Source organism: Canis lupus, chromosome 12, assembly GCF_003254725.2.
Source record: "Canis lupus dingo isolate Sandy chromosome 12, ASM325472v2, whole genome shotgun sequence".
NCBI classification, from domain to species: Eukaryota; Metazoa; Chordata; class Mammalia; order Carnivora; family Canidae; genus Canis; species Canis lupus.
This window is the reverse complement of record NC_064254.1, coordinates 33,225,232-33,244,692: the sequence shown is the minus strand read 5'-3', so window position 1 is coordinate 33,244,692 and position 19,461 is coordinate 33,225,232. Positions and strand designations below refer to the sequence as shown.

General features: G+C 36.0%; 1 protein-coding gene across 15 annotated transcripts in view; it reads right to left on the bottom strand.

The window, feature by feature from the left end:
- The window catches only part of FAM135A (family with sequence similarity 135 member A), a 132,602-nt gene that overhangs the window by 26,058 nt on the left and 87,083 nt on the right, over positions 1 to 19,461 (bottom strand). For 8 of the 15 annotated variants that reach the window (XM_025444975.3, XM_025444978.3, XM_025444977.3 and 5 more), the window contains 3 exons: positions 5,892 to 5,965; positions 4,070 to 4,224; positions 1,493 to 3,854 (listed from right to left, as the gene is read on the bottom strand). In XM_025444975.3, coding sequence (XP_025300760.1) covers positions 1,493 to 3,854; positions 4,070 to 4,224; positions 5,892 to 5,965 — 2,591 coding nt within the window. The remainder of the gene's footprint in view (positions 1 to 1,492; positions 3,855 to 4,069; positions 4,225 to 5,891; positions 5,966 to 19,461) is intronic. The other 7 variants (XM_025444980.3, XM_025444981.3, XM_049092223.1 and 4 more) reach the window with 4 other exon arrangements.

Genomic DNA, 19,461 nt, shown 5'->3' with positions numbered 1-19,461 from the left:
TCTTTACTATTATATTCAGTTTTTAGAACCCAAAGGACAATATGCTGAATTTAGGGAACTGCAGAAGAGGAAACCAAGCAAATACTAGGTTTTAAAATAATGAAAATATGCAGGATCACCTAAATTACTTAGAAATCAGAGAGTAATTTTCTTTGCTATTTTAAGTACATGTCCTGTCCAAATACAATGAATACTTCAAATTTGAAATCACTTAAAATATTATTTTAAACTTGAAATCAACTAAGAAAATATTAGGAGTGAAGTTATACTTCCTACTAAGTTTTATATTATATAGAAAAGCTGGGAGAAGTACTGGAAGGATGACGATCTGATGCTTATTCTGTAATCAAATCCTAGCCTCTTTGCTTCTTTTTAATCTAATATAAATGGAAGGTAAGGAGCTGTTCTACAAAGTCTAACATTGAGAATGGCAGTTATATTTCTTAGTAGATTAAGTTATTTATATTTTTCCTCCAGAAATAACAATAAAAAGAAACAGAACCAAGAGGGGATATGACTAAATATAATTGATGGCAGACATTCATTCAATGAGTGACAAATCTAATCAAAATTAAAAAATTATCAACTATTTTAACACGGCATCATTTGAACTGATAAAAGTAAAACTCAAGAAAGCTGATGAGCCCTATTAAACTGAGTAAGATACTCTGAAGACCTAAATTGTTTTCATCATTGCCTTAGAAAAGTTTGAGGTAGCCAGAAGGTGGTAATACCTTCAATCTTCCTGCATATTACAGTTCTTTAATAGGCCATTATCACCTCACTGCTTTCCCTAGCTTTAGGGACTGTGAGATCTTAGCTATACATAGAAATCAGAATAATCTAGGAATTTGGAAAATCTATTATAGACATGCCCAGATCTTTCATCCCAGGGATTATAATTCCAAATGGAATAAGGTAGAAGAATATTTTGAGAACCAGCGCCATGCTAGTAAACCTCGATCATCCTCAAAATTTTTCTGAACATTTAGCTTGTCCATGAATCTTAAGTCTGGAAGCCACTGACTTAGCTGAGATCATCTGGGTCTGGTAGATTTAGGAAGTTTCTACTAACTTATTATTCATTATCTAACATTGCCCTTATTTGCTGGATGCACTTGTAGAACCTAACCTGTCTGGGAATTAATGGGGGAGAAATGTACTGGTGAAGAAAAGTTTCAACCTCAATTATTCCAAACATCTAACATGTAACCACCAGTGGAAAATTTGTATCAAAAATATCTAGCTTATAGAACAAGACAATCAGATGAAGAACTACAGGTCTGTCAAAAACTATATTGAGTTCCTTTCTCCATTTTAAGTAGCTAATCAAAGAAGCACTTTTTGTATTACAGAAACGAGACCATGAAATATATATTTTATCAGATATATATATATGTATATACACACACATCTCATCAGAGACATATATGTGTGTGTGTGTGTTCTATAATATATTTAGTAGCACATGTTATTGTGCTCCATTACTTACGCTTGTATTTGAGGTTTTGGTGAATTTTCATACCAGGAAACTGATGAAGCAAAGTTGTAAGAAGTGCTGCATGGCTGTTTTGTAATGGCATCAAATTTACTTTTAGAAGAATACTTAACACTACAAGGAGACTCTCGTGGTGCAGATGGGAAGGACAAACAACCAGAAGTACAGACAGCAGGCATACTGATACCATCCTTCAGATAGTCACTGTTTATTTTTTCAGATTTTCTAAGTCTTTCTTCTTCTAGCACATCTCTGTTCATATAGTGAGCATTGGCTTTCTCATCCAAAGCTGAATAATCTGTTTCTTCATAATACCCATTTTGAACCATCTGTTGATCCTGTTCTTCCTCCTCATCCCCTTGACCCTGTTCCTGATGAAGATTACTAATTTCTTTCTCAGAAATTTTCTTCTGAGGGCTAACTGAGTTGCTATACCTAATAGCACATGTGTCAGAAATATCTGTACTGCTGTGAGCGCCAAAATAATTTTCCACAAGCCCTTGTTTTACCATATCAGGACTGGCTGAAAGAGGATCATTTGTACCCAGATGAGTTTCATTGTCAACTGTTTGGGCTTCTGAACTTATCTGTTTGAGATTTAAGGTATCATCATCTTTTCTTTTCACAGTTTCATCTTCTCTAACTTCTGTCTTAGTAGAAACAGAACCTGAAACAACACAAGGGGCACCTAAACAAACCAGTGTTGAATTTAATGTAATTGCTGTCCCTGCAGAGGTATTAGATTTATCAGGACCCTGGGAGTCTTTACACATAGCGTCCAAGTTAGGTTTGGAGCTGCAACTACTTTTCACATCACAGGAAGTATCTTCATCTGAAAAAACAAATTGCAAAGGGTCTTTAGTGCTTGAATTTAAGGAATGTATTGCTATAGTTTCATTGTCCAAATGCCCCGAAAATACGACACTCTGCTGTTGCAAAATAATACTTGACTTTTTACTATTGTCGCATTTTGGCAAGTCAATTGTTCCTAGATTTAATAATGTTTTGCTATCACTTAGGTGGCATTCAGGCACAAAAGATTTCTTAGAATTTTCATCAGGTGACAGTTCATCATCAGAAGGTAGAGAGTTTATGGATGTCAAAGATGACTGTATTTCACTTAAAGCACTTGTACTCTCAGTACAATGACTTCCTAAGGAAAATTTTACATTACAGTCAGGTTTCACCAAAAGCTGAGGAAATAATCTTTCGTTATTGTAAGGACCTTGCCCTTGCACAGTTTCAAATATTACATCAGGGTTTGGATGTGTTGCAAAAGAACTTGGTTCACTTTCAACACCTGAATCTGAAAATCTAGACGAGGCATATGCGGCATTAATATCTGGTAACTTAATTGTATCTCCACTTACTACAACATGATATTCTTTTGTAGAAGAAGCAGGTTGATTACTTCTTAACTTAGCTAATGATTCTCCAATAGAACGGCACTTTGCTTCCTGCAAAGCTTCCTTTTCGAGTGTTATTTCTATAGATTTAGATTTACCATTAGATTCTAAGGACTCAAGGTTGGGTAGTTGTAAACTATCCACAAATATTTCATCTGGTTGAAGCTCTGTCCAAGGTCCTATTTTAACAGTTATTTTCTCTCCACTGAAAGGATCCTTATTACAGGGCTTTACTTCAATTGTTCTAACTCCTGAAGATGGGGTTGTTTGATGATCAGGGCAATCGTCTGATGAACTTCTGGATGTCACATTGTGTTCCACTTGTGTAATTTCACTATCATCCTGGGAGATATCAAGTTTACCTGAAATGGACAAATTTGCACAAAGATTTAGGCTGCCAGAGTTCAAAGGATCAAACAGGTCTGGTTGCATATTTTCAATATCTGGAGACTTTTGTTCAGTTCTCTCTGTATTAGTTGGCAAAAAGCTAGCTTCCTTTTGACTTGTCTGTCTGATGTAGGTCTTTAGGTCAAAATTATATCCACATATTGTGGGATCCAGACCTTCCTTCTGACTATGTGAAGGATTGCCTTCAAAGCATTTAAAGAGATCATTTGATGCTGTACTTTTCAAACATTTGTAGCCTACCAAAACCACAGAATCCTTAGAGTTCTGTTTTATTATTTTTTTTGTGTTTTCAGGTTTCATTGTTTTCATGAGCTTAGTAACCTTAACCTTGGATTTATTGGATTCTTCATTTTTTCCTTTTAGAGATTTTGTTAGCTGCTTTTCACCTTCTGTATACCAAAAATTGGAGGCACCAGCAGGTCTGACTTTCAACTCTGGGCTAGAAAGTCCAGCTATAGAGCTTTCTTCAGTCTCATATTTATCCATTCTACTGGACTCTGATCTCTGAAGATTCTGAATTCCCATCCAGGGTGCATCTAAGTCTTTTATCCAAAGAAAAAAAGATTCAGGTTTAAAACAAGGTGTGAGAACTCAAATGATTAAGACTACATTTACTGACTACAGCCTTCTAATATCTTCAAAGATAAATAAAACTGGAGGGGAAAAATGGCCCCACATTAGGGAATGGTTTTATATATATTAGGAAGAACATATTGTAAATGACACACACAACTTACATATTTTAGGTTATACTTACCTTCAATAACTGAATCTAAATACCTATCTTCAAAGATTATAGGTAAGGAATTGAGATCTCCATCTAATTCACTACATTCAATAGGTAGAGGTGGGAGAGAGCTGCAGAAGGAAGTATTTTTGATAGCGGTGCACATCTGTAGATGACTCTGAGCACTGAAAAATATTTCTTTATGTCAGACTGTAATTTAAAAAATTATACTCAATTCTTCTTTATAGACTCCACTCCCCCCTTCCCCTCACCCTTCCTATTCCCCTTCCTATAGATACACTTCCTTATGAAAGAGCTCTTTGGCCAGAGATAAAAACTGGTACAATGAAAATTATGGTTTGTTGACAATAAATTATTGACTTATAAAATTATGGTAAACTATTTTCTATTATATTCTTCTATACTTTTTAATGTTATTTCAAAATGAATTATCTATGCTTAATGTCTGAATTTACTAATTTCTTGAGAATAGCATATAGGAGAAATGTCAAAAGCTCCAAAAATCTCCTAATGACTTGATACAACTGGAAAAAAAAATATTCCATTTCTACTGCTGTACTTTATTTTACATATATTGGTGAATATAACTAACAGCTATTTAAGAAAATCTTTTTTTTTTTTTTTTTTTTTAAAAAAGGGACACACCTGGGTGGCTCAGCAATTGAGCATCTGCCTTTGGCTCAGGGCATGATCCCAGAGTCTGGGGATCAAGTCCCACATCAGGCTTCTTACATGGAGCCTGCTTCTCCCTCTGCCTGTGTCTCTGCCTCTCTCTCTCTCTCTGTCTCTCTGTGTTTCTCATGGATAAATAAATAAAATCTTTAAAACAAACAACAACAACAACAGCAACAACAGCTATTTAAAACAAGGGATATTACTTTCTAATACATAATGCTTTTTAAAAAACCTTTTCTTATGGAAAATTTCAAGCAAATTAAATAGAATAGTATAATAAACTCCATCACTCAGCTTCAACAATTAACATTTAACAATTAACATTAGCTTTTCTTGTTTTATTACCTGTACTTGCTGCCTACTACCCACACTTAATTATTATTTGTAGTTTTTTGAGATAAAATTTATATGCTTTGAAATGCATAAATCTTAGCTGTATGGTTTTGACAAATGGATACATAATCCAAAATATTTCCATCTACTCAGAGAGCTCTCTCATGTCTTTCTAGTCAAACTCCCAGCCCAAGTCAACAAGACAACCACTGTTCTGACTTTGTTCCACCTTAGTTTTGCCTGTTCCAGAACTTTATACAAATAGAATCACGTATTTACTCTTTATGTCTGACTTCTTTTACTCAGCACAATATTCTCAAAATATTCTTTAAAGCCAAAGAAAACTAGATCTAAACATACTCAGAAAAAATGGAAAGCATCTATTCTGGATATTTTCCTGTAAATCACTTACATAACAAAAAGGTAGTATGAGTCAGATTGCTGGTGAAAATCTGTAATATGTAATGATGAATATAAGAGATGAATATAAGAGAATATAAATGATGAATATGAATATAAGAGATTCCGATCTGTGAAAATAAAGATATAAGGCTGGAGCCAGAGCTGTATGGGACTACCAAAATTACCGTAGGCCTGACAGGGTTTGGGGAGAATAGGGCAATATGCTTCTTTCTGTTAGGTGAATGGGTCTTCCATGAATTCATAAAATTAAAACAAATTTATTTAAATAGGGAATTTCTGAACTATAAATTCTAATTCCTTCTATTGTAAATATCATATACTCTGTGTGATAAATTCTGAGATAGATATCTTACATAAAAGGAGGTAAAAATCACTTTAACTATGGAGCTATACTACTCACTGAAGTTCCTGGTATGCAACAGCAGCTTCTCTCGGATGTTCAAAACAAAAGAATGCTTCAGAAAATCTGCGTACCTAAAAAAATCCAAAAGGGAATATGAATAACATAGCACAATTAAAAGGTCAACCAATGGTAGGAAAAGATACCTCCCTCCATTAGACCTTTCATAACCACCCCCATATAAGAATTTATCTCCTGCCACATTGCTAAATTGCTGTATGAGTTCTAGCAATTTTGAGGTGTAATCTTTTGGGTTTTCTATATACAGTATCATGTGAGACAAGAATCCATCAAAATCCTAGAGGATAACACAGGTAGCAACCTTTTTGAACTTGGCCACAGCAACGTCTTGCAAGACACATCTACAAAGGCAAGGGACCAAAGGCAAAAATGAACTATTGGGACTTCATCAAGATAAAAAGCTTCTGCACAGCAAAGGAAACAGTCAACAAAACTAAAAGATAACCTACAGAATGGGAGAAGTTTTTTGCAAATGACCTATCAGATAAGGGGCTAGTATCCAAGATCTACTAAGAACTTATCAAACTCAACACCCAAAAAACAAACAATCCAGTCAAGAAATGGGCAGAAAACATGAACAGAAATTTCTCTAAGACTTTCACATGACCAACAAGCACATGAAAAAATCCTCCACATCACTTGCCATCAGGGAAATACAAATCAAAACGAGATGCCACTTTATACCAGTGAGAACAGCTAAAATTAACAAGACAGGAAACAACAAATGTTGGCAAGCATGTGGAGAAAGGGGAACCCTCTTGTACTGTTGGTGGGAATACAAGCTGGTGCCGCCACTCTGGAAAAGTGTGGACGCTCCTCAAGAAATCAAAAATAGAGCTACCCTATGACCCAGCAATTGCATCACTGGGTATTTATCCCAAAGATATAGATGTAGTAAAACAAAGGAATACCCACACCCCAGTGTTTATAGCAGCAATGTCCACAATAGTGAAACTGGAAGAAGCTAAAATGTCCTTCAACAGAAGAATGGATAAAGAAGTTGTATATACATACACACACACACACAATGGAATATCACTCAGCCATGAGAAAGGATGAATACCTACCATTTATTTTGATGTGGTTGGAACTGGAAGGTATTATGCTGAGTGAAGTAAGTCAATCAGAGAAAGACAATTATCATATGGTTTCACTCATATGCAAGATATAAGAAATAGTGAAACGGACCATAAGGGAAAGGAGGGAAACTGAGTGGGGAAAAGTTAGAGAGGAAGACAAACCATAAGAGACTCCTAACTCTAGGAAACAAAGGATTGCAGAAGGGGAGGTAGGTAGGGGGATGGGGTAAATGAGTGACGGGTATTAAGGAGGGCACAGGATCAGATGGACGCTGAGTGTTACACTGTATGTTGGCAAACTGAACTTAAATTAAAAAAAAAATAACAAGAACAAACAAAAAAAGAATTTATCCTCTTTCCTCAACGTTCTGGATCTGGCTCAGAGGCAGCAGAGTCCATTGCTTCTGCTAGGAGGGGCCAGATGTGTGTGTTGGGAGAAACCCAACAGAAACCCCTGTTTTAGTACTGTATGAAATAAAAGAAACAAAAAAATGTGAAGTGAGAAATTTAGGTCTACATTATGGATCTAAGATATACTCTCCTTGAAGACTGGGATTCAGTTGGTCTTACTGACCATTAGGTCCTAGTACAAAGAACAGTGCTCAGCCCATGGAAAAAAAGAATCAGCCAGTATTTATATCAAGCTATGTGTCAGGTATGCAAGTATATGCCAACTGAACTGACTGACCAACCTACTGGCACTGTGACGCTGCACTTCACCTTTGAGCCTCAAATGACTTATTTTCAAATTACATCTAATACTTGTTCAACATTTGAGGTTATTGTGAAGAACAAACAAGATAATGTATGTGACTGTAGTCTGTAATCTGGTAAGTGTATATAAATATAAGCTACTATAATTGCCATTATAATATTCATTGTATTTTTCCTTAAAATAATTATATATGTGAATTGTCTCCAATCCTAATGTGTAATATTCTTTAAGAGTATGAAATATATTTTGATGATTTTGGTTATCTCTCAAAACATCTATCTTGGTATGTTATAGAAGCAAGTACTTAATAAATACTGGTCAAGTCTAGCTGAATATTTCTTTCATCGTATTTATTTTTTTCTAAAGATTTTATTTATTTATTCATGAGAGACAACAGATTGAGAGAGAGAGAGAGAGAGAGAAAGAAAGAGAGAGAGAGGCAGAGACACAGGCACAGGGAGAAGCAGGCCACATGCAGGGAGCCCGAAATGGGGCTCGATCCCGGGACCCCGGGGTCATGCCCTGGGCCTAAGGCAGGCGCTAAACCCACCCAGGGATCCCTTCATATTTATATTTTGATCCTTTCATTTCTAATTATTCAAGGAAAGGCTCTGTCAGCTATTGGAGCAGTATGAAGCAACAGTAAGGAGATGGAAAAGATATTTTTTTGGAAGGTATAGGGAAGAGAGACAAATTATAATATATACTAAGATTATATTACATCTAAGATTCTTTTCTAAAAGGGAATATGATTTAGGATTCTTTGGTTTTAAACAGAAAACAAACTGGAGATACATTTTACTAAAGATTTAGCCAGTTGAATTTCTGACTTACTAAACTTGCTTCCCTAAGCAGATGAGACTGGGTCTTTAGAGAAACGAGTCAATGAGGGAGTTAGGGAGAGGAAGGTATGAGGCATCTATGAGAAGAACGGAATTTGTGTCTGTACTTTCAAATACTATCCAATTGTTTCTTCTTCTCTAACACTAAAGGAAAGATGATGAAAGATTATCTGCCTATCCATCTATCTATTAATGAGAGATGTTTTTTTTCCTGAGGGCTATAAAGTGTGAAGAAATACAGCCTGAAGCCTTCTGGATTTCTGCAGTTGTAGCTGGGCCTGCAAAACTGGCTAGTTGGATTTCTTTCTCTCCTTCCCTTCTCTGATTCCTACAATCATAACTATATTTCTTTTTTTGTTTTTAAAGATTTTATTTATTTGAGAGCAAGTGAGCAAGCAAGCAAGCAAGCAAGTAGTGTGGGGGAGGGGGAAGAGGTGGAGGGAGACGGTGAGGGAGAGAATCTCAAGCAGAATCACTGGAGTGTATATCCCTTGAGACTCAGGACTTGATCTCAAGACTTTGAGTTCATGACCTCAGCTGAAACCAAGACTAGGACACTTAACTGACTGAGCCACCTAAGTAGCCCATTAACTATCATTTCTTGATAGCATTCAATCTACCAGTCTCTATGATAAGCACTATATTTTCATTCTGCTATATTTAAACTATATAAAAACTCTATGAAGTGGATATGTCTTCGTTTAACAAGTGATGAAACAGGGAGAAAGTGCTTAACTACTTGGCCAAGATGACATAGCTAGCAAGTAATAAACATGGGATTCAAAAAAAGATTTAAGAAATTCCAAATCTTGTACTTCAAACCACTTACCTCTTCCTTCCTGCATAAAGATGCCTTGTTAACAGAAAGCCTTTCCTTTCCTCTATGTGCCCACACAAAATTCTTTATCTAAGTTTTCTGCTGACATAATTTTATCCTATGCAATGTGTAATGAATAAGCCTATTATACGTATTTTGTGGCCATAACTAAGGTATGACTGCCACCTGATGGCAGCACCACTTAATTTCGAGCAAAACACATATATAGAAAAAATATTAAATTTACAAATTCAAACTTAGGATGAGTAAATATATATGTGTATATATTACCATTTTGGTATATATGTTTGTAAAACAAATTTTGTATATATACTCAATTTTTAAAAATTCACTTATTTGGCAATATCAACTTTTCAAAATTTAGCAGACAGCTAGAAGATTAAAAAAAGCCTCTGAGCATTCAAAATGGGTATTTATCAATGCTTTACAGAATTAAAGTTTACTTTATCTGTGTTCACCCTAATGTTGCTTAAATTGCTAAATAGTATTTATTATAGTATAAACTTATTATACTATAACAATATATTAGTATTTGTATGACTAGTGTATAATAAAATCATAATAGCACTTATTGTAGTAATTGTAATAAAATTTATTATTAGCATAATTATAATACATTAATAATATGTTTATTATAATAATTTTATACACGCCTATCCAGGTTATATTCAAATCTTAAGTGCAGAATCTAAATGTCAGATAGATCATATTATCTATGTTGACTTGAAGCAAATAGTCACCTCACAAATAAACAAATGTTTATTGAACAAATATTCCTTAAGTTCTTACACTGTATTCTTGGTAGGATACTTTAAAGCCCTTTATATACACATGGTTATATTACATACAACTCTACCTGGCATAAGTTATTTACTTTTCCATACACAGCATATTAGAAGAGAAAATGAGACAAAGGAAAAAGAAGAATTACAGAATATATACACTATATATAAGTATACATAAGTTTACTAGGCAGTTATAAGAAGAGAACTTGATACTGAAACAAAAAGGTACCCCTTTAAATACATAAACCTAGAATATTACCATATAAAGCAGACAAAATAAATTAAAAATATAACTTGGATTCCTTTAATGGAGGATCTAATATCTAGACTATTTTCCTTAAAGATTTATTTATTTCTTTCAGAGAGAGAGTGAGTTGGGGGGAGGAGCAGAGAGAGAGCAAGAGAGAATCTGAAGCAGACTTTGTACTGAGTGCAGAGCCCTCTGTGGAGCTTGATCTCAAGACTCATGAGATCGAGACCTGAGCTGAAAGGGAGAGTCTAGCACTTAACCCACTGTGCCACCCAGGTGCCCCCCTAGACATTTTTAATAGGATGGGACACCAGTGTACTAAACCCTTGGGCACATAAATAAAACGCATAATGATAACTAAGTCGTTTTGAAAGGGCTAAATTAGGTCTAGCATACTCTATTTCAGAGGGTATGGGACCATGAAGCACACTAGAAAGCTTCATTTAAAACAGCAACTTCCTTCCAGATACATCCATGAAGGCAAGAGAAACAAAAGCAAAAATGAATTATTGGGACTTAAGATAAAAAGCTTCTGCACAGCAAAAGAAACAGTCAACAAAACTAAAAGGCAACCTACAGAATGGGAGAAGATATCTGCAAATGACCTCTCAGATAAAGGGCTAGTATCCAAGATCTATAAAGAACTTATTAAACTCAACAGCAAAGAAACAAACAATCCAATCATGAAATGGGCAAAAGACATGAACCACATGGCACTTGATGCTTTGAACATTCATACATGCATTGATTACTCTAATTCCAAAGAACAGACATGAATGGAAATTTCACTAAAGACATAGACATGGCCAACAAGCACATGAGAAAATGCTCCACATCACCAGCCGTCAGGGAAATGCAAATCAAAACCACAATGAGATACCACCTCACACCAGTGAGAATGGGGAAAATTAACAAGGCAGGAAACGACAAATGTTGGAGAGGATGTGGAGAAAGGGGAACTCTCTTACACTGTTGGTGGGAATGTGAACTGGTGCAGCCATTCTGGAAAACTGTGTGGAGGTTCCTCAAAGAGTTAAAAGTAGATCTGCCCTATGACCCAGCAATTGCACTGCTGGGGATTTACCCCAAAGATACAGATGCAGTGAAACACCGGGACACCTGCACCCCGATGTTTATAGCAGCAATGTCCACGATAGCCAAACTGTGGAAGGAGCCTCGGTGTCCATCGAAAGATGAATGGATAAAGAAGATGTGGTTTATGTATACAATGGAATATTACTCAGCCATTAGAAATGACAAATACCCACCATTTGCTTCAACGTGGATGGAACTGGAGGGTATTATGCTGAGTGAAGTAAGTCAATCGGAGAAGGACAAACATTATATGGTCTCATTCATTTGGCGAATATAAAAAATAGTGAAAGGGAATAAAGGGGAAAGGAGAAAAAAATGAGTGAAAATTATCAGTGAGGGTGACAAAACATGAGAGACACCTAACTCTGGGAAATGAAAAAGGGGTAGTGGAAGGGGAGGTGGGCAAGGGGTGGGTGTGACTGGGTGATGGGAACTGAGGGGGGCACTGGGTGATGGGAACTGAGGGGGGCACTAGGCGGGATGAGCACTGGGTGTTATGCTATATGTTGGCAAACTGAACTCCAATAAAAAAAAAAGGTTAAAAATAGGGGTGCCTGGGTGGCCCAGTCTGGTAAGCTTCTGTCTTCGGCTCAGATCATGATTCCAGGGTCCTGGGATTGAGCCCTGTATGGAGCTCTCTGATCAATGGGGAGTCTGCTTCTCCTTACCCCTACTCTTGTGCTCTCTCTTCTCTCTCCCCTTCTCAAAATTAATAAATAAAATCTTAAAAAGATAATAAAATGGTTAAAAATAATTTAAGGTAAGAGTTAACATTTTGGGATCACATATCAGAAAACAAAAAAATGTACTTTGGGATAAACTTATTTCCTGAAAATACTGGAGGTACATATATTCTCTCTCTTTATATATAGAGAGACTTCTATGTATATATAGAAGCTATAATACATTGTGTTAATAATCACAGTAACACTGGAAGTCTGCCCAAACCTTGCAAAACAGGCAATAAAAAGTATCAAATTAAATACTATAAACAATATGTATTCAGAAAGTAGATCTACTTTATTAAGAAAAATGTAGCTTAATATATTAAGGTTCACATATACATACTATACATATATATTAGAGGAGTACCAGATGAAGTAGTTTTAGAGATGAATACCTCTCCGTAAAAATGCAAAGTTCATAATGTCTTGCGTAAATAACTCATCATCGCAAAGAGATCTTTGAGGGGGAAAGAATCCCTATGAAAGTTATTTCTAACTCTTTCCCTCTTCTTAAGCATAAAAAGCACTGATATGATTGAAAATACATCCTTATGATCTTAAAATCTCAAGAAAGGCTAAGAACTCCTTGACCCTCTAGTCTTCTTACTGGTTGCTGTAAATTAGAATCCAGGGTCCAGCTAAAATCCCTTTAGCAGTTTTAAAAAGTACAAATATCAAAAAGATGCTGCTTCCAAAGGAGAATGCAACCTGACTCTAATGAAGACAAGCCAGATTTTAATTCTCTCTCTTCCTAGCAGAATGCTCTTTCTTAGGTAATGGCCTAAAACCCTGTTAATCACTTGGCGAACTAAAAAAAAAATTACCCATGTCTGGGCCTCATTTAGCATTGGTAATTTTTAAAGTTCCTCAGATGATTCTAATGTACAATCAAGGTTGAAAACCACTATTTAACAGCTGATTTTAAATTTATATGGAAATACAAGTGATCTGGAAGAGAAAAAACTATCTCAAAAAATAAGAAAAAAAATTGGAGAATGTACAACTAACTATCTGAGTGCAAGACTTACTACAACAACATAATCAAGTTAGGGTATTAATATGAAGCTATATAAGAGATCTAAGAAACAGAAAAGAAGGCCAAGAAGTAATTCAATTTATTAGTCAAATGATCCTCAACAAAGATGCTAAGAGCATTTCAATAAAAGAAAGTCTATTCAGAAAACGGGGGATCCCTGGGTGGCACAGCGGTTTGGCGCCTGCCTTTGGCCCAGGGTGCGATCCTGGAGACCCGGGATCGAATCCCATGTCAGGCTCCCGGCGCATGGAGCCTGCTTCTCCCTCTGCCTGTGTCTCTGCCTCTCTCTCTCTCTCTCTGTGACTATCATAAATAAAAAAATAAAAATAAAAGAAAATGGTGCTGGAATTATAAATGGAACTGTTTTCTTAATTTCTCTTTCTGCTACTTTGTTATTAGTGTATGTAGATGCAACAGATTTCTGTATATTAATTTTGTCTCCTGCAACTTTACTGAATTCATTTATTACTTTTAATAGTTTTTTAGTGGAGTCTTTAGAGTTTTCTTTATATATTATCATATCACTGGCAAATAGTGACAGATTTACTTCTTCATTACCAACTTTAATGCATTTTATTTCTATTATCTATCTGATAGTGTGGCTAGGACTTCCTGTACTATGTTAAATAAAAGTGGTGAGAGTTGACATCCTTTTCTTTTTCCTGATCTTAGAGGAAAAGCTTTCAGTTTTTCACTACTGAGTATGATATTAGCTGTGAGTTTCTTCTCATATATGGCCTTTGTTATGTTAAGGTATGTTCTTTCTAAAACCACTTTGCTGGAAGTTTTATCATGAATGGTTGTTATATTTTGTCAAATGCTTTTTCTGCATCTATTAAGATTATATGGCTTTCATCCTCCGTCTTATTTTTTTTTTTTAAAGATTTTATTTATTTATTCATGATAGTTACACAGAGAGAGACAGAGAGGCAGATACACAGGCAGAGGGAGAAGCAGGCTCCATGCAGGGAGCCCGACGTGGGATTCGATCCCAGGCCTCCAGGATCGTGCCCTGAGCCAAAGGCAGGCGCCAAACCGCTGCGCCACCCAGGGATCCCCATCCTCCGTCTTATTAATGTGATGTGTCACATTAATTGATTTATGAATACTAAACCATGCTTGCATCCCTAGAATAAGTCCCAGGGACAGCAGTGAGTGATACTGTTAAGGTACTGTTAAATTTGGTTTTCTTTTCTTTTTCTTTTTTTTTCTTTCTTTCTTTTCTTTCTTTTTTCTTTTTTCATCTCTTTCAGATTTTTATTTATTTTCTTTTTTTTCTTTCTTTTTCTTTTTTCATCTCTCTTTCAGATTTTTATTTATTTATTTGAGAGAGCGAAAGCTAGCAAGATAGGGAGAGAAGAGAGAGAAGCAGGCTCCCCAATCAGCAGGGAGCCCAATGTGGGGCTTGATTCCAGAAGTCTGAGATCATGACTTAAGCCGAAGGCAGACACTTAACCAACTGAGCTACCCAGAAATCCCTGTAGTTTTCCTTTTATTGTAGTGTCTTTGTTTGATTTTGATATCAGGGTAATCCTGGCCTCACAGAATGAGTTTGTAAGCTCTTCTACTTTCTGGAATTGAAGAAATTAATTCTTAGTTCTTAATTCTGCTTCAGATGCTTATCTTTCTTTTTCTTCTTTTTCTTTTCTTTCTTTTTCTTTTTTCATCTCTCTTTCAGATTTTTATTTATTTATTTGAGAGAGCGAAAGCTAGCATGATAGGGAGAGAAGAGAGAGAAGCAGGCTCCCCAATCAGCAGGGAGCCCAATGTGGGGTTTGATTCCAGGAGTCTGAGATCATGACTTAAGCCGAAGGCAGACACTTAACCAACTGAGCTACCCAGAAATCCCTGTAGTTTTCCTTTTTATGTAGTGTCTTTGATTTTGATATCAGGGTAATCCTGGCCTCACAGAATGAGTTTGTAAGCTCTTCTACTTTCTGGAATAGAAGAAATTAATTCTTAGTTCTTAATTCTGCTTCAGATGCTTGGTAGAATTCACCTTTGAAGACATCTGGTCCTAGACTTTTTGTTGTGAGTTTTTTGGTTAATGATTCAATTTCATTACTAGTAGTGGATCTGTTCAAATTTTCTATTCCTTTCTGATTCAGATTTGGAAGATTGTTAAGTTTCTAAGAATTTACCCCCTTTCTTCTAGGTTGTCCAATTTGTTGGTATATGATTTTTCATGTTCTGTTATAATCCTCTGTATTTCTGTGGTATCAGTTGTTATTTCTCCTCTTTTACTTCTGATTTGAGTCCTCTCTCTTTTTTTCTTTATAAATCTAGCTAAAGGTTTATGAATTTTGTTTATTTTTTCAAAGAACCAGCTCTTGATTTCACTGATCTTTTCAATTGCTTAGTCTCAACTTCATTTATTTTCACTCCAATTTCCTCCCTCTACTATCTTTAGACTTTCTTTACTAGCTCCTTTAGCTATAAGGTTGGAATGCACAATTGCACCAAGAAGAATAAAATACCTAGAAATAAATTTAACCAAGAGGTAAAAGACCTGTACTCTGAAAACTATGGGGCATAAAAGAAACTGAAAATGACACAAACAAATGGAAAGCTATTCCATGCTGATGAATGGGAAGAATTAATATTGTTAAAACATCCATGCTACCAAAAGCAATGTATAGTTCAATGCAATCCCTATCAAAATACCAATACTTTTTTTCCACAGTATCAAAATAAAAAATCTTAAAATTTGTATGGAGCCACAACAGACTTTGAATAGCCAAAGCAACGTTGAAAACAAAGCTGTAAATATCATAATCCCAGATTTTAAGATATACTACAAAGTTATAGTAACTGAAATTATATGGTACTGGTATAAAAACAGACACACAGATAAACAGAACAGGAGAGAGAGCCCAGAAACAAAATCATGCTCATATGGTCAAGAGTAAGAATATACAAATAGGAGAAGACAATCTCTTTAAAAAATCCTGGGAAAACTTGACAGCTACATTCAGAAAGATAAAACTAGGCCATTTGCTTATAACAGACACAAAGATAAAATAAAACACAGGCAATAATCTCTTGGAGATTGGCCTTAGGCAATATGTTTATGGATATGTCTCCTCATCAAGGGAAACAAAAGCAAAATTAAACTTTTGGGACTACATCAAACTAAAAGACTTATGCATAATGAAGGAAACCATCAATAAAACAAAAAGGCCATCTATTAAATGGACGAAGATAATAGCAAATAATACATCTTATGGGGGGGGATGCCTGGGTGGCTCAGTCAGTTAAGCATCTGCTTTCAGCTAAGGTCATAAACTCAGGGTCCCCTGGATGGGGCTCCCTGCTCAGTGGGGAGTCGGCTTGTTCCTCTCCATCCATCTGCCCCTACTCCCTTGCCAATTTCTCCCACCATGCTCTCTCTTTCATATAAATAAATAAAATCTTTAAAAAAGTATCTGATAAGGGGTTAATATCCAAAATATATAAAGAACTTATATAACTCAACACAAAGAAACAAAGAATCCAATTAAAAATGGGTAGAGGGCATGAACATTTTTCCAAAGAAGACATACAGATGGCCAAAAGACATGAAAAGATATTCCACATCACTAATCATCACAGAAATGCAAATCTACCACCTAATACCAGTCAAAATGGCTAGTAACTAAAAAACAAATATTGGTGAGGATGTGGAGAAAAGGAAGTCCTTGTATATTGGTGGTGAAAATATAGGTTGGTGCAACCATCGTGGAAAACAGTATAGAGATTTCTCAAGAGATTAAAAATAAAAATGTCAGACTTGCCTCCTCCTAGAGCCTGTCTGCCTTGCCTGCACAGCCTGCCACTGCCCCACAGAAATACTTCAATTATCCAAACCTTTGCCAAAAAAAGGTCAGTGTCCAGAGCACTGGCTCTTCATCTCACTCAGGCCTATGCCAAATATGTAAAATTTGGTGCAGATGCCTGATCCTTAATGCTTCAAAGTATACACTTTACCTTTTAGTTGATGCTGTAGCCATTACTACAAGGTCAAAGAGAAGAACATGATTACTGATCAGAGTTGGAAGTTCCAAAGTAACAAAAGATGGGATGACTGTTTCAAAGTCAACTGATTTAACAGATAAATATAAAAATAATGTTCAAAGTGTTGCCAATAACACAAATGAAGAGGCTGGGGATGGCACCACCATTGCTACTGCCCTGGCAAAACAAACAAAACTGATAAATCTTGAAGATGCTCAGCCTCATAACTTAGGAAAAGTTGGAAAGATCATTGTTTTCAAATATGATACCATGTTCTTATAAAGAAAAGATGACAAGGCTCAAATGAAAAATGTATTCAAGAAATCACTAACAGTCAGATATCAGAACTAGGGAATATGAAAAGTAAAAGCTGAATGAATGTCTGGCAAAACTCTCAGATGGAGTAGCTATGCTGAAGGCTGGTAGGATAAGTGATGTTGAAGTAAATGAAGACAATTACAGATTCCCTCAATGCTACTTGAGTTGCTGTTGCAGGAGGCATTATTTTGGGATGGGGTTGTGCTCTGCTTTAGTGTATTCCAGGCTTGGATTCAGTAACTCCAGCTAATGAAGATAAAAAAATTGGTAAAGAAATTACTGAGAAAAATCAAAATTCCTGCAATAACCATTGCTAAGAATGTATGTATTGAAGGATCATTGATAGTTGAGAGAATTAGGCAGAGTTCCTCAGAAATTGGTTATGACACTATGCTTGGAGATTTTGTGAATATGGTGGAAAAAGGAATCCTAGATCCAACTAAGATGTTGAGAACTGCCTTCTTGGATGCTGCTGGAGTGGCCTCTCTGTTAAATACAGCAGAAGTTGTAGTCATCGAAATTCCTAAAGAAGAGGAGGACCCAGGAATGGGAGGAACGGATGGAATGCAGGCGGTATGGGAAGTGGCATGGTCTATTTCCTAGACTAGTGCTTTACCATTAATAATGAACTGGGAGCGGAAGCTCAAGGAAGTGCTCTTCAACAAGGACTTGAAAGAAATCAGGTGGAGGAAATGACTAAAGAAAAGGCTGATTTCTATACACTAACAATGAGACTGAAGAAAGAGAAATTAAGGAGTCAATCCCATTTACAATCGTACCCAAAAGCATAAGATACCTAGGAATAAACCTAACCAAAGAGGTAAAGGATCTATACCCTAAAAACTACAGAACACTTCTGAAAGAAATTGAGGAAGACACAAAGAGATGGAAAATATTCCATGCTCATGGATTGGAAGAATTAATATTGTGAAAATGTCAATATTACCCAGGGCAATTTACACGTTTAATGCAATCCCTATCAAAATACCATGGACTTTCTTCAAAAAGTTGGAACAAATTATTTTAAGATTTGTGTGGAGTCAGAAAAGACCCTGAATAGCCAGGGGAATATTAAAAAAGAGAACCATAGCTGGGGGCATCACAATCCCAGATTTCAGGTTGTACTACAAAGTTGTGGTCATCAAGACAGTGTGGTACTGGCACAAAAACAGACACATAGATCAATGGAACAGAATAGAGAATCCAGAAGCGGACCCTCAACTTTATGGTCAACTAATATTCGACAAAGGAGGAAAGACTATCCACTGGAAAAAGGACAGTCTCTTCAATAAATGGTGCTGGGAAAATTGGACATCCACATGCAGAAGAATGAAACTAGACCACTCTCTTTCACCATACACAAAGATAAACTCAAAATGGATGAAAGATCTAAATGTGAGACAAGATTCCATCAAAATCCTAGAGAAGAACACAGGCAACACCCTCTTTGAACTTGGCCACAGTAACTTCTTGCAAGATTCATCCATGAAGGGAAGAGAAACAAAAGCAAAAATGAATTATTGGGACTTCATCAAGATAAGCTTTTGCACAGCAAAAGAAACAGTCAACAAAACTCAAAGACAACCTACAGAATGGGAGAAGATATTTGCAAATGACCTATCAGATAAAGGGCTAGTATCCAAGATCTATAAAGAACTTATTAAACTCAACAGCAAGGAAACAAACAATCCAATCATGAAATGGGCAAAAGACATGAACAGAAATCTCACAGAGGAAGACACAGACATGGCCAACAAGCACATGAGAAAATGCTCTGCATCACTTGCCATCAGGGAAATACAAATCAAAACCACAATGAGATACCACCTCACACCAGTGCGAATGGCGGAAATTAACAAGGCAGGAAACCACA